Consider the following 15,925-nt stretch of genomic DNA (forward strand, 5'->3'; position numbering starts at 1 on the left):
AAATACCACTGAAACAAAAATCTCCCTGGGTGCCTTACATCTGACTGCAAGTTCTGCCCTCGGAGCCCTTTCAACTTAAATGAGGGTTTCATTGGTGAATCAACCATAATATTAAAAAGCACTCTGTGCATGCTCAATGCGTTTACTGGCTTTTACCTCTACCTGCATCAGAGATGAGATTGTGGCTTTCAGAACCAACCACACACTGCATATAACTCTTTGATACATGTTCTCTCCTCCAAACCCTATTTATTATAGATGACAGGTTTTTTCTGGCTAGAGAAGTCACACACCCTTTGCTTTACCTGCAATAAAGACTTTGAGGGATGGGGGGGGGGTGTCAGCAGGGCTACAGATAACCCACCGCAACCTAATTTCCACGGGGGTGGACCACATCCCTGGGTTCTGCATCAATCCATCAGAGACTGGTACCCCGGTTCCATTGACTCCCAGACACTTTAGCGGTGCAAACAGCCCTTCCCTATCCCGGGGTGGGGGGCGCAAGCGAGGGGCCATATCCTTGCAGCCAGATTTAGAGAGGTGTGTGTGTGTGCCGCCCTTCTGAACGGCAGACAAACGGCTGCAAAACACGAGAGACGTCCACAAAGGAAGCACGCGGGAAGGTGGAGGAAGAGAAAGAGGCAACCGCGGAAGGGGGGCGGCTGCGGCGGCGGCGAGTGCAGAGGGCGGCCAAGCCCCCTTCCCAAGCAGACTCCCTTGCTCGCCAGCTGCAGCAAATGCCAGGCCCAGGGCCGGGCGAAGGAAGCGTCGGATCGGCGTGGAGGGACCCGGGCTTGCACACTCGGCGGGCGGCGGGGCTGCTGCCTCCTCCGCGGCCACCCGGCAGCTGCAGCAAGAGCAGCAGCAGCCGCTGGGCCCCGCGCCCCTCCGCCCGCCCAAGGCGCGCAGGGGAGCGGCTCGCTCTGCCTTCCCACCTCACACAAAAGCGGCGGCCGAGCCCGAGGCGGCCGCTTGCACCCCCGTGGCCTGCGCGCTCCCTCCCGCCTGGGTCGTGGTCGCCCCGGCCGCCGCCGCCTCCTTCCCCGGGCCACGCCGCGCGCCGCCAATGCCGCAGGGAGCCGTCGGCGGGTCTGGCCGCCCACCCGCGCTTGCCGCTCGCCAGGCCGGGCCCACCCGGGCTCCGTCCCCGGCCGGGCTGCAGACGAGGCGAGCGCAACTGCGCCGGGCTGGGTGGAGGGTGGCGTCCCTACCCTTTGGAGTGCTCCGTCTCCTCTTCATTGTCGCCGTCGATGCCGCAGGTGTCCTGGTCGTCCAGCTCGAGGCTCTGCTGGCTGGCGGCGGACTCGCTGTCCTCCGCCATCACGGGGGGAAGGTGGGGGGGGGGAGGGAGGGAGGAGGGACTCGCCGGCACAAGCCTATGAAAGACAACCAGCTTGGGCGCGCAAGGCGGCGGCGGCGGCCGGAGGAGCTCCCCCTAGCTGCGGGCCTCCCCCCGTCGCTGCCCCGCCTTCGCTCGTCGCCAGACGCAGCCCGCCGGGAAGCGAGACGCTCCCTCGCCGGGAGGCCCGTCCTCAGGATTGCGAGGCTGGCTCGAGCGCAATCGACTCATCCGCTCCTGAAGTTTGCTAAACCTGCCCCCGTAATGTTAAACGGGCACGTGCGTTTTAGGACGGGTCCCTTTGCTTATATGTTAATAAATGTTATGTCCCCAGTCGGCTATGTCTTCTCATTCATCTTATAAAAAAAGCCTGCGCAAATTTGTATTTTTAACGTGGAATTTTATTACGTAGATGCGTTTTAAAACTGCTGGTTGCATTTTAGTAAATTTTATGACTACTTGCTTTTAATGTGTGGTTTTACCGGGGTTAAATGAATGTTCCTTATTGTTTTATGTAAACGGGTTAGAGGATTTTGTTGATTAAGAGGTATGTACATATTTTTAAATGAATAAATATGCACAATTAAAAAACATCCTAAAAGCGGGGAGGATGAACAATGTATATTGTTTCCTTTGGAGCTATGCATGCCTGTGGGACAGCACCTCTTCATCTTAGCAGAGGTGTTTCCCTGTTTTCTCAAAGTGTTGGTGCTGATTTTTAAACGGCCTCAGCTCCCTGTACAGTATACCTGAAGGTGTGTCTCCACCTCCATCATGCAGCCCTGACACTGAGGTCCAGCTCCAAGGGCCTTCTGGTGGTTCCCTCACTGCAAGAAGTGAAGTTACAGGGAACCAGGCAGAGGGCCTTCTCGGTGGTGGTCCCTTCAGATGTCAAGGAAATAAACAACTATCTGACTTTCAGAAGACATATGAAGGCAGCCCTATATAGGTAAGTTTTAATGCTGCTTCTTGTTTTTCCTGTGTTTTTGTTGGCAACCGAGTCAGATGGGCAGGGTATGAGAAATATTTTTTTATTAATTTTACCCACGGTTTTTATGTTGGGGAAAGTCCTGTGCAAGCACCCCATTGCATGGTTGGTGGTGTCCCCAACCCTGAGCTCTGTATGGTTAACAGATGGGGCTTCATGTGGCCAATTGCATGTGTACTGGATCCACTGGACTGGGGCCAAAACATTTCACCTATTGTGTGAAACTAAACCCGCATTTAATTTTTCATCTGCTGTGCTCCTGTGTAGCCAAAGGATGTACACGCTCTTTAAATAAGCATGCTATACTAAAAAGCAGCGTGCCCACTGTTTACATAAGAGAGTGAAGAACCTATGGTCCTCCAGATGTTGGTGGACTTCAATTCCCATCAGCCCCAGCCAGCATGGCCAATGGTCAGGGATGGAATTTGTAGTTCCAGCAACATTTGGAAGGCCACTACTGTACCTCCCCACTGTTGGCTTACATGAACAGATGTTGTAGAGGAAATTCACAAGGACGAGGCTTCACTAAGAAGAGGAAGAAGAGTTTGGATTTGATATCCCGCTTTATCACTACCCGAAGGAGTCTCAAAGCGGCTAACATTCTCCTTTCCCTTCCTCCCCCACAACAGACACCCTGTGAGGTAGGTGGGGCTGAGAGACTTCAGAGAAGTGTGACTAGCCCAAGGTCACCCAGCAGCTGCATGTGGAGGAGCGGAGACGCGAACCCGCCTTCCCAGATTATGAGTCTATCACTCTTAACCACTACACCACACTGGCTCACACTAAGAAGAGCCACTAAGCAATAAAGGTAAAGGTAAAGGGACCCCTGACCATTAGGTCCAGTCGTGACCGACTCTGGGGTTGCGCGCTCATCTCGCATTATTGGCCAAGGGAGCCGGCGTATAGCTTCCAGGTCATGTGGCCAGCATGACAAAGCCGCTTCTGGTAAACCAGATCAGCACATGGAAACACCGTTTACCTTCCCGCTGTAGCGGTTCCTATTTATCTACTTGCATTTTGACGTGCTTTCGAACTGCTAGGTTGGCAGGAGCTGGGACCAAGCAACGGGAGCTCACCCCATCACAGGGATTCGAACCGCCGACCTTCTGATCAGCAAGCCCTAGGCTCAGTGGTTTAACCACAGCGCCACCTGGGTCCCCGCCACTAAGCAAAAGCCTATCAAATTCCAGCATCCTGTTCCCCCCAGTGGACAAGCAGGTGCCTATGGAAAGCCACAAGCAGGAACTGAGTGCCCTGTCCTCTCCAACTGCTGCTCCCCAGCAGCAGCTTCTCAGAGGCATCTGATCCTGGAGGTAACATAATACAGCTACTGTGACCAGCATCCATTGATAGCCAATGGATTTTCCCAATCTGCTTTCAAAGCCACATAAGTTGGCCATCATTCAACACACCTTGTGGTAGCAAATTACAACATTTAACTGTGCAGTGGTTAGCCAGATGGGATGCTCCATTCTATCTCTCCCCAACCGCTCACCCGATTGACTGTTTTTTCCTCCTCTAGCAGCTAGCGAGTAATCTGCCCCTGCTTCACATACCCTTGGAACAGGGCCTTCTCAGCAGCGGCCCTATAATTACGGCACTCAATTCTGCACAAAGTTAGGCAGGCTCCATTCCTTATTTAAACAGGGTGTGAAGACCTACCTTTTGACTGTTGCTTTTAATCGCTAGTCTGTTGCTAGTTTATGCTGACCTTAGTCATATTCTGTAACAGTTAAAATGCAATGACATGTCTGTTTTTAATCTGATTTTAAAATTATGGTTTGCTTGTATGCATTATTCTTATTATTATCAATTAAATTTGTATACTGCCCTTCGTCCCAAGATCTCATGGTGTGGTTCACAGCATAAAAATACAAAATAAAAACACAAAATACATAACAAAACCAATAACAAAAAAGAAAGAAGAAGAAACCCAAACCCAACACATCTAAAATACCATAGAATGCTAATCAACCCAAGGCCTGGTTGAAGAGGAACGTTTTCATCTGGTGCCTAAATAGGTATAATGAAGGGGCAAGGTGAGCCTCCCTAGGGAGAGCATTGTACAAACACGGAGACACTGCAGAAAATGCCCTTTCTCATGTTGCCATCCTCCAGATCTCTCATGAAGGCACATGAAAAAGGGTCTCAGATGATGGTCACAGGGTCCAGGTAGGTTCATAAGGAGAGGCAGTTCTTGAAGTATTGCAGTACAGTACTGAGGCACTGAAATGGGCCTGGAAACTAATTGGCAGTCAGGCCAGGATTGGTGTAATATGCTCAAGCCATCTTGCCTCACTGAATTTTACACCAGCTGAGGTTTCTAAACTGTCTTCAGAGGCAGCCCCACATATAATGCATTACAGTATTCTAACCTAGAGGTTATCAGAGCATAGACAACAGAAATTAGGCTATCGCTGTCCAGAGAGCGGCACAGCTACTGGAAAGCACACTGAAGCCACCTGAGCCTCAAGCGACAGAGTGCAACTCCACCAAGAGCAACCAACATCCTATCCATCTGATCTCGGGGTCCACCCACCAACAGAGCCTCATCTTATCTGGACTGAACTTTAGTTTGTTGTAAACATGTTTGTAAATCACTTTGGGAAGCATTTTGTTTGAAAAGTGGTCTTTGAATCTTTTGAAGAAGTAATACGTGTTTCTCTTAGTGACTCTCTAATGGTTATCAGGTTTCTGTGTTGAAGAGATTTGATTTCTTAAATTAGGATCATTGCTTTTGTTTGGGTAGCTGTTTTATCCCCGAGAAGTGCCTCATTTGTGCACACTAATTACATCCTGTTCGTTAACAGCCTTTGCTTGAAATTAAAAAACTGCCAGAAATAAGCTAACGAAAAGCACAGTGGAGCTGGTGCCACCGTTTATTGAGCTATAACCTGGTCCTTGGTGAGTAACTGAGGGTTATTGCCGAGAGTTACTATCAAAGAGACTGCTGGCTCAATTAATTTCAAACACTGCTCCTTGTGCCAGCATCTAGGTCAAAAAGACAACAGCGGCAGTTTCAAACGGCTCTCTGGAGAAGCAGAATGCTATCGCAAGGAGGGAGAGGCAAAGTTCAGATTTGTTAGGTGTTGTAGGCATTGCATCAATCAATGATTGCATCACTTCTGTGTGATTAACAGGGGAGCTGCTTTAGATACATTGAGGGTTTTCTCTACTGGGTGTGGCCTGGCTGTCTTCTAGGAGTCACCTTCATTATTGACCTAGCCACATATTCCATTCAACTCTTCCTGCCAGTACAGCTGACATTTCCAGGAGCTGTATTTGCCAATGTGGTGATCTCTCTTTTTTGTGGGGAGGTGAGTTTAGAAGACAGGATATGCTATATTCATTCAAATACCTACATTATTTGAAAGATCTACACTGGCTCCCAGTACGTTTCCGAGCACAATTCAAAGTGTTGGTGCTGACCTTTAAAGCCCTAAACGGCCTTGGTCCAGTATACCGTACCTGAAGGAGTCTCTCAACCCCATCGTTCAGCCTGGACACTGAGGTCCAGCACCGAGGGCCTTCTGGTGGTTCCCTCGCTGCAAGTAGCCAACTTACAGGGAACCAGGCAGAGGGCCTTCTCGGTAGTGGCACCTGCCCTGTGGAACGCCTTCCCACCAGATGTCAAAGAGAAAAACATCTACCAGACTCTCCAAACAGTGACCTGGCCCAAGGTCAGCCAGTGAACATGGCAGAAACTTATTCCACCCTGTGACAGCAGTGGCCCAGAGTTGCTGGTGGATAGTTATTTTTGTAGTATGCCATGCTCACTACCAAAATTGTGAGGGGTCTGCAGTCATATGAAATTGTTTTGCGGGGGCGACATCAAGTCCCTGGGCTAAGACTTAGGTACCCCTGGTATACATCCACTAGTATAAATGTTATACTATGAAGCTTGTAGGATAGGGTGCAGAGTAAATATGCATTTCAACACCTCTTAGGAAGGACACAACCAGAAAGTGTCCCTTTTTACAAGATGGCGGTGAGGGAGAGTGAGGAGCAGTGGCTGAGGAGGTGTGGAGTAAGGGAGATGAGAAAAAAAAGCAGGATCATGAGAGAGTAGTTTGCCCCGAGCAAATCCCAACGCTTCCCCAATACCACAAACCAGGGTCCTTTCCCCTACCAAGGTGGCAGGGGATTCTTGAATACGTTGGCTGGGGGAAGTGCCATCTAAGTTACACACCAGGTACTCTGGAGAACAGCTGAATAATAATAATAATAAATTATTTATACCCCGCCCATCTGGCTGGGTTTCCCCAGCTACTCTGGGCGGCTTCCAACAGAAAAATAAAATAATTGATGAAACATTAAAAGCCTCCCTAAACAGGGCTGTCCTCTAAAAGTTTGGTAGTTATTTTTCTTTTTGACATCTGGTGGGAGGGCGTTCCACAGGGCGGGTGCCACTACCGAGAAGGCCCGGCTCCCTGTAACTTGGCTTCTTGCGAGGGAACCGCCAGAAGGCCCTCGGCACTGGACCTCAGTGTCCGGGCAGAACGATGGGGGTCGAGACGCTTCTTCTGGTATACTGGACCGAGGCTGTTTAGGGCTGTAAAGGTCAGTACCAACACTTTGAACTGTGCTCGGAAACATCTCCTACGAGTATCTTCTTTGTTTGATCCCCAGGATGAGATGAGTAACTATGTATCAGAGACCTTTGTTTCCTTACCTGCTAATGCTTACATTTTATATGCTCTTTCACCACATGATGTAAAAGCCACTTCTGGAAATGTAGCAGAATTTGAGGAAGTTTACCACTGCTCATTTCCATGCCGTTTCCAGAAAATCGCAGGAGTTTTGCATTGCCATTTTCACATGGTTTTTCATGATTACAACTCAGCTGCTCATGCGATGAAATCTGAAGCAGTGTTCCAACATGCAGTTCTTTCCTGATGTTTAAAATTTAGCGCAACATTCTGGTAAATTAATCAGAAAGCCAAAGTTCTGTAATGCAATAGGTATTTGCAGGGTAAAAGGAACATTGCAAATTGGGACAGACGCTCTTTCATTATAACCAGTAAAACAAATGCAATAAACCCCATGTATGAATGCGGCTTTAGTTTCTTTTTACAGGAATTATGTATATTATAATACGCTTGCAGGCTTCCCATAAGCATATGTTTGACCACTGTGAGAACAGGATGCTAGGCTAAATTGTCCTTTGGCCTGACCTAACAGGCTCATCTTCTGTTCTTATTTAATATACTGCAATACATCCATTATGGATCTCCAATGTAGAGACCACCCTTGCCCTTGAAACATAGCAAGAACGTTAAATATGTATTCTTTAATACAAGCATTCCCAAAGGTCTCAAGTAGTGTAGCTTTCTTAATATTTGTTGTCGACAACATTAGAACAAAATATACAAAGCAAATTGTGTAACATCTGTGAAATCCACAAGAATTATTATGCTCTTTAATGATACACTCACCTTTGCCCCCAGTTTAGGGAGCCATTTAAAACAGATGGCAATGTTCATTTTAATTGCCTTGAATTTTCTTTCAAAAACAACGCAACAGGTATTAAAATTGCCCCCGGGGAAATGTACAGGATTTATATGGCTGCACTGCATTTGGGCTTCTGCATTAGAGATGTACTTTGGCCTTTGAATCACTGCCGGTGGACTCTCTGTGTTCAATTATCTCCTATGTCCACAATGTTTTCCGCTACAGTGGCAAATGGAAAGCCAAGGGTTTGGCATTGCCCCTCCCTTGCCATAGAAAGATGAACCAAGGAGGGCATTGAGATTCCATGAGAGTTAAGTGAGAGTTAAGTGATAGAATTCAAGCACACCAACCTCAGCAGCCACTTTGTAGAGTTCAAATTGCTAGTAAATAATAATGCTGCAACTAAAAAGAGGAATTAAAAAAAATCCTAAATTTTTAAAAAGTTTATTTTTCAATTATAATTTTTGGATAACCAAGCAGCTTTATATAGAGAAAGCACAGAAGTGTTTATCTGGCACTTTTGGATAGCACATAATAACTTTTGCCTGAACTCTCTAAAACACACATTCAGTCCACTTGCTTGGTCCATAATAGTCCATGTTACTTCAGCCTATATACACCATATTTACAGTCATTGCAACTATCTTCTTGGCTACTTTGGGGTTTTTTGTTTCTCCAAAGATGTCCTCTAGCCTATCTTTGCTAAACAGAATCCACAGTACACACCATAACTAGAGAACACACTGCGGTGAAATGAGGAGTCCCATCAGCACAGACATTTGATGGCATGCAGTTCTTAAAAGAAAATGTAAAGCTTTAGAAAGAGAAAGAAATATGACTATTCAAGGCGCTAGCAAAAAGAAGGGGCTGTTCATTGTTCCTGTAAAAAAGGCACTTGGGAGTGGGGGATTGGAACCAGAGGAATCGCAGCTGACTTTAAAATTCAGTTTGGCTTCATTAAAAAAAGGCTCTTCAAAATACCAAGAGATCCTACTCAGGCTTTTGTGTAGATAAAAATCAGTTGCTGAGCAGACTTATCGTAAGGACATAAAATGTTTAACAACTACCTTGTACATAAGTAAGAAAAGCATAGTTTACGCAAAAAAAGGGTTACTAAAAAGCAGCAATGCATAGCCTTCCTTGGAGATAATGCATATCGGTAGACGTCAAGTGTCAAAGTCTAATGAAAGATACCCTTTCAGTAGCACATACAATTGAATTTAAGAAAACGCAATGAAGTTTCACATAGATCCCTTTTAGGGGAAAATCTGAGGTCATAATCCGCCATACCACATGCCAAACATGTCCAAATGTCCTTGATGGCTGATGTCAAGTAAATGGAATCAAGAGTCACGCTCTTAAGAGCTCTCTCGTAGGAAGCGTCCCTCGCGCAGCCTCTTCAGAGCAACTATCTGAATCTGCACAGTAATTCTTTGCACTTGCTCCATTGCCCCACCCTGAGGGTTCTCCCCCCCTCCTTTTTCTTCCCCCTTCCACAGACAAACTGAGAACATCCGCCGAAAGAAATATTTGGCAACTTTAATACTCCCCTGGGTCGGTGGGGGGAAAGATGAATGGACCGCAGCTCACTTTAGGTTGAATGTCATCAGGGGCCTCTCCTCTCGCTTTTGCCAAGGACTCTTTTTATCTTCTCCTTGATCGTCGTCGTCGTCATCATCCTCGTCGTCTTCATCATCTTCAGCTTCATTATGGACAGTCATTCCATGCTCTGGGCTCGTTAAAGGCTCTGGTGAACTTTCCACCGTTCGTTTTAGCGTCTCCTCCTGCAGGCTGGGCAGCTGGCTGCCCGTCCTTCTGCTCCCTGCCTCCAACAGGCACCTTAGAGTACTGTCTTCCGGACTGCAAACGGCAGTGCCGCATTCGCTGCCACTTTGGTCCATATCATCCAAATACACAAGCTGTGTGTAAGCTGTGCTGTCAGGGGCTTTCTGCTCCTTTTGTGGATGTACCTGAACTTGCAGGTGGGTTTGGTGCAGGGACAAATGGTCTCCCCTTCCCCTTCGGGCAGATTTGGGCTCGTTCATGTCCACCCCAGAATCCAAGCTGGCATCGTTGCTTCCGTTCCTCCCAGCTCTTTGAAGATCGATGTACGAATGTCTAACGTGAGCGTTGGAGCGCCCGTCTAGAGAAACAAACCATGCCCGGGGATGAGGCAAAGGCTTGCCTCCTCCTAACTCCATGAGAGCTTTCTCTGTAAGAAGCTGCACTTCGCTATTCATCTGCGCCAAAGAGGCGTCATTGAGCGATGCCGGAATGGATACAGATTCAGACATTGAGACATTCTGGGTGCTCCATTCACTTGCTCCAGCTTCTTGCAAATGCTGCTGAGATATTGCTTGAGCAGCCAGCTGCTGGGGCTGCATCTGTTGTTGTGAGTGTGGGAAGAGCTGTGAATGAGGGCCCGACAGTTCCGCCTGGAGCCTTTCTATGTCGATCTGCTGATCGGTGGGAACCACCAAAGGCTGGCTAATGTAAGGATGTTCTCCGGGAAGTTTCATATAATGGCCTGGAATAACCAGCGTAGGCAATACTTTTCTGTAAACACTGTCATTAACCTGATCAACAGAATTACAGCAGACCAGCTGACCTGGCCGAGGGAAGGAAGTGGGTCTCTCGAGGTGGTCAACAGAGCGAGACATCATACATTCACTGGGCCTGCAGTCTAACAGTTCTGTTTCGGGTGCTGAAGGGATGGGGTACAGTTGCTCCTGAAGATTGTATTTACTTCCTGTAGAAATATGGTTCATGGAGGCCTGCTCTGGCTTCTCAAACAAAGGCCGAGTCAACATTGCACTGTAACTCCTCCTGTGATCTTCCTTGTCAGGGGAGTCATATCCTTCTGATGCCTCCATAGATTTCCTGGGGTTTATAGGAAAGCTATCTACTGATTTAAGGTAGTCTTTTCGCAGGGTGTCGCTAGAGGCCATGTTCTCTAGAGACATACGGCTCTGATCGTTCTCCTTATGGGAAAGCAACTCTTCTCGGGAACTAAACTCTTGCGAGGTGCTGTATGTGTGCTTGAGCATGGGAGTGCGCATATCTGCTTCTCCCCCCGAACACACTTTCTCCATGCGCACAGCCCCCATCAGCTCCTTGTGGCCTGAGGATTCTGTGTGTCCATTGCTGGCAACGGACAACCCGCCAGGAAATTCTGACTCGCGGCGTGAAAATATCAAGTTGAGGTGGGACATAGAGGTCGACTGGTCCTTCTTAGCGCCACTAAGCGTTGAGGACAGCTGCAGTTTCTTATGACGTGGTTTCAGACACTTTCGCCTATTGTAAAAAGAGAACAAAAGTAGTTAGCACCTGCAACAAGATATTGTCTTTTGTTAAGTGAATGCTCCTGTTCAGGGTTCCAACTTGACAGCTCTGCAGAGAACAGGTTTTCTTAGTGGTGGCTCTCCCTTCGTGGAATGCTCTCCCTAGAGAAGCATGCCTGTCACCATCTTTATCTGTTTTTGGTTGCCAGGCAGAAGCATTTTTATTTACCCAGGCTTTTGGCCCTTAATTTGTATATTTGTGGCCTATTTTTGTGCTTATCTTTTTAGTGGGGCAGGTGAGGCTGGATTTGCCTGTACATTTTACTTCTATGTACAGTTGTACCTTGGAAGTCGACCAGCTTAGTTCCCAAATGTTTTGGCTCCCGAACGCTCGAAAACCGGAAGTGACTGTTCCGGATTGCGAACGGTTTTTGGAAGCCGAACGTCCGAAGGGGCTTCCACGGCTTCTGATTGGCTGCAGGAGCTTCCTGAAGCCAATCAGAAGCTGCACTCTAGTTTTTGAACATTTTGGAAGTCGAACAGACTTCCGGAATGGATTCCGTTCAACTTCTGAGGTACGACTGTATATATATGAACATTTTTATTTTATTCTCAGTTCTTTTACTTGGTTTTAATTCCCACCCCATTTAAGTTGCTGAGTCACTTTTGTGAAAAGAGACATAATGATGATGACGACGACGATGATAATAGAATTCCTAAATGTCTGTGCTGCTTTTTATCTTCTAAAAGTTCCCTTGGGAAAAAATCAACTACTTATATTTTCATTAATTTCACATGTTAAAGGGGGGAAAAAGATGACTCTTTTTAACATGTGACCCTCCAGTGAGCTTGTTTAGGTTCACTGGGTTGCATCCTTCTGGATGTGGAAGCCATCCACCCTCTGTTCTGACAGCAGTCTGTCTTGGCAGTTTCTCCTGGCTAGAATATTGTGTGAGGTGAAGGTTTCAAAATGCGGGAAGTCTTCGCAAGTAAAGGAGGTTTCCTCACAGCACAAAGAATCACCAGGTAACATGCTGAGGGTGACAGCAAAGACGATGGAGACAGAGTTAGCACACCCATCCATGCTCTGCTGTTTCCATGTGTTGGCTTAAGTTGTTTTTATACGTATGGCTTTTAAATGCTGCTTTTACATATAATTTATTGCTGCTGCTTTCTGTATTTAATGGTGTGTTGTTGTTGTTTTGGTGCTGTTGCACTTTTGTAAGCCACACTGAAAAGTCCTCAGGAGAGCTGGGAAATAAATAATACATAATGGCAATCAAATCTTCCTTCAAACGAAATCCTTTTTCTTCCATTGCTGTTCTTCCCTTTGAAAACGAGGCCCTCATTTTGACTAGGTGGATATCACATGCAGTTCCCTCCATGCGAGAAGCGAGGTTACAGGGAACCAGGCAGAGGGCCTTCTTGGTAGTGGCGCCCTCCCATCCAATGTCAAGGAAATAAACAACTACCTGACTTTTAGAAGACATCTGAAGGCAGCCCTGTATTGGGAAGTTTTTAATGTTTGATGTGTTTTTTATGTGTTGTAAGCCGCCCAGAGTGGCTGGGAAAATGCAGTCAGATGGGCAGGATATAAATAATAAAATTATTATTATTATTATTGTTATTATTATTATTCAGAATGCCTGAACAGAGCTCATAACAGGGAATTGAAATCCAAAGGTGTTCTTTTGCTTGACTATTATGGCAGCTGGTATACCTATCAGAGCACCAACTGCAAGTGTTTGTGGGAAAGCAACATTTGCCCTCAAGTTGCCAGTTCTTTGAAACCAACCCACCAGAACGACAAAATGAAATGGCAAACAATAGACATGAAGTTGATGGCTTTGGAGTGCCTCTCCTCCAGTTATACTATGATGCCTGTCACCTTAGGCAATTGAAACAGATCGTATGGGGAGATCAGGATGTGGACTACTGAACTGGGACCAAGATCTCTATTACAAAGTGCTTCCCTCTCTAAAGATAACTGTATATGGTTTAAACAAAATTGATAACCCCCTTTTGTAAAGCTACCCTTTTGAAAAATGGGCGTGACTCCTAGTTCCCCATTGTGCCCCTTTTTATACCACAGAGGAAAGCAAATTTAGGCAATTTAAGAAATGGGCAACTATGGGCAACTATGCCCAACTATGGGAAAAATACATAATCTATTCAAACCGGTCAGTTACTGGCTCAACTAGGGGACATCAGTTCGAATTAGTTTCAGATGGTTCAGACCCAATCATTCAGTTCTTGTTTTTATCTCACTCAAGGTGCTCCTAGAGGTCTAATGGTTTTTTCTTTTTCTTTTTCTTTTTGAGAGCTTCTGAGCCAAGAGAGAGAAAATTTAAAGGATCACTCATCAGGATGGAATGTTTCTTTTTTCCCTAGTATTAAAGCAAAATGGGAAGATGATCTCTGTACACAAAATGAGGAAACACAGTGGAGATTATAGACTTAATTTCCTCCCTATTGGCAGCCTGCAGGCTTTGAGACAGCAAAACATTTGCGCCAGAAATCCCCATCCATGCTGCAAGGATGGTGGTTCAAAGGTACGAGAGTAAGCTTTAGTAGAAAAGCTAACAGAAGTGAGTCGAGTTAGAAGGGCAGCAAAATCAATACACTTTCATAGGGACTTCATATCCTCTTACCATGGTTACATCAAGACTAAGTTGAACTGTGAAACTTCCAGAGGCCCCCGAATCATTTTGACACGACCTCCTGCCCAAACATCTGTGGTCCCAATATTGTGACTTACTGCTATGGACCATAATATGCTCAGTACAGTTGTACCTCGGGTTACGAACACCTCAGGTTACGAACTCTGCAAACCTGGAAGTATTTTCGCTGCACGTGCGTTCTACGCATGCACAGAAGTGGCGCCCACGGTTTGCGCATGCTCAAAGCGTGAAAATTGCAGAAATTGCGATTTATGCATGTGCAAAATGGCGCTTCGGGTTACGAACTGCGTCCCGGAACGGATCGTGTTTGTAACCCGAGGTACCACTGTATATGAAGACCCTTTTAGGAAGTATGAGATGGACAATGTAGTTACATTGCAGTTTTAGGGTTTTTTTTTTAATGGATGCTTGGAATGTAGGATGGAAAATTTACCGGAAAACTCTTAATTGGTTAAAAAAGAAGAAGAGTTTTTTTAAATACCTGCAGTAGTACAAGAGGAGGCACAGTAAAACCAGAAGTATCAGAGCCATCCCTCCTAGAATAGCCAAAAGAAACACTGTGTGGTAAGTGGTTATGTCCTGGGTAACAACGGGACCTAGAAGAGAAAAAGTTGAAAAGGCTGAAGAAAAGCAATTCAACCAATACAGAGCCTTCCATTTCCCCTTTGGGTGCATATTTAAGGGACAGGCTGGCTCTGGGTCCAAGTGTGCACCCTTCCCAGCCTTGGAACAAGGGCAGACTTTGGTCTCTCAAATTTCAGTGGCGCCCTCTGTGATGCTAAAATTCAGTGCCCCCAACTCTTGCACCCCATGCTACATTATTGTTGCAGCGCAGGCACACAGCTGAACCAATCATGCTATCCTAAAAACACCTCTGCTCAGAGGGGGTCCCCTGTAGGTGCTTCTGCAGGCAGCAGAAGGGATGCCACCCATGCCAGACAGTGACAAGGGGCCCAACATTTACACTTCCCACAATGCCCCAGAGCAGTAGTACGTTGGGAGGGCCTTGTGGGTAATTAAAATGGTGGGTGCATTGATACTATAGTGAAACACACAGGCCCATTCACAGCATGGTGTGCCGATATTTATGGAAAGAAGAAAAGACCAACTCTCATTTCACCTGGATTTGTGGGGGACATGGCTGCAACCCAGTATCCCAGCTGTGGGGCAATATACGTCCAGGTCATCTCGTTTCCTTCTCGTTCTACGATGCCCAAGCTGCTTTTCAACCATGTTCCTGTAACACAGGAATTAAAAATGTATTTAGGAACACCATACACATAAGGCTTAACAATTCTATGCATTGACACAAGTCACCCTGTGGCGAAAGGCCTTGTTTGAGGTGGTTTTTGTTTGTTTTGTTTTAAAATAAGAGAGAGACCAGGGCTGCAGCTGTGTTTATCTTTTAAGTGGCCCTTCAGCCCCAATGAAAACAGTGTGACTTGCTTCTGAGTAAGCATGCAGAGGGTTGTGCTATGAAGACAAAAGTTGGCCGTGATGCTAAACGTGATGCTAAACATGGAAACACGTTAGCTGAAGAACAAGAGAGTTAACAGAAGATGAAGGGGGCTGAGCTGGGAGGTAAGATTTGGCCCTTTCCTTGGTTCCAACCAAAATCCCAACAAAGATGGTCCATGTTAGTGCAGGTCATTAAGGCTGCAATCTTATGCACACTTACCTGGAAGTAAGCCCAAATTAGACACAATGTGACTTATGGGTATAAGAGTGTTCTGTTGGTGTCCCTCAAACCTCTGGAGCTACATGTTTATCACATATGAGCAACAGCAGCAAGCTTTTAGCAAAGGGAGGTGTGCACACACTTCCCATTGTTTTCAATTTAAAGAATGTCTATGTGCCCATCGTAGCACAAATCAACCATCGTGACTTTGGGCAGTTTTATTAAACGAGCCCAAGTAGTTTTGCTTTCCACCAGCAGTGGGCGCCAAAACTAACAAATAAGGAGGGAAGCAGGCAAAGTACCTGGAGGATGAGCTCGATTCAAGTTCTGCTGTATTCATTACCCTGATTTGGTGCACACTTCTCAAGAATCATATAAACGGGGGCTGTGCCGCCACCACACTCACTTGAAATTAGAATTATATCCTGCGCTGCAATTGTATTTCAGCTGGATTAACGTTACCATGCGCAAAACCAGGGATATTTGAGTAACTTGGGAATGCAAAGC

The 15,925-nt window shown here is 46.5% G+C and overlaps 2 protein-coding genes across 7 annotated transcripts in view; both read right to left on the minus strand.

Annotated features, from left to right (window-relative positions):
- The window catches only part of NMT2 (N-myristoyltransferase 2), a 31,798-nt gene extending 30,459 nt beyond the window's left edge, over positions 1–1,339 (minus strand). For 2 of the 4 annotated variants that reach the window (XM_035129571.2, XM_035129570.2), the window contains exon 1: positions 1,212–1,339. In XM_035129571.2, the coding sequence (XP_034985462.2) occupies positions 1,212–1,239 (28 nt within the window). In that variant the 5' untranslated portion in view covers positions 1,240–1,339. The remainder of the gene's footprint in view (positions 1–1,211) is intronic. The other 2 variants (XM_035129569.2, XM_035129572.2) reach the window with 1 other exon arrangement.
- A 5,574-nt stretch (positions 1,340–6,913) lies between these two features.
- Positions 6,914–15,925, minus strand: part of FAM171A1 (family with sequence similarity 171 member A1) — a 76,833-nt gene continuing 67,821 nt past the window's right edge. For all 3 annotated transcript variants that reach the window (XM_035129183.2, XM_035129184.2, XM_035129186.2), the window contains 3 exons: positions 14,861–14,977; positions 14,222–14,336; positions 6,914–11,072 (listed from right to left, as the gene is read on the minus strand). In XM_035129183.2, coding sequence (XP_034985074.1) covers positions 9,365–11,072; positions 14,222–14,336; positions 14,861–14,977 — 1,940 coding nt within the window. In that variant the 3' untranslated portion in view covers positions 6,914–9,364. The remainder of the gene's footprint in view (positions 11,073–14,221; positions 14,337–14,860; positions 14,978–15,925) is intronic.

This window comes from Zootoca vivipara, chromosome 12, assembly GCF_963506605.1.
Source record: "Zootoca vivipara chromosome 12, rZooViv1.1, whole genome shotgun sequence".
In the NCBI taxonomy this organism is placed as follows: Eukaryota; Metazoa; Chordata; class Lepidosauria; order Squamata; family Lacertidae; genus Zootoca; species Zootoca vivipara.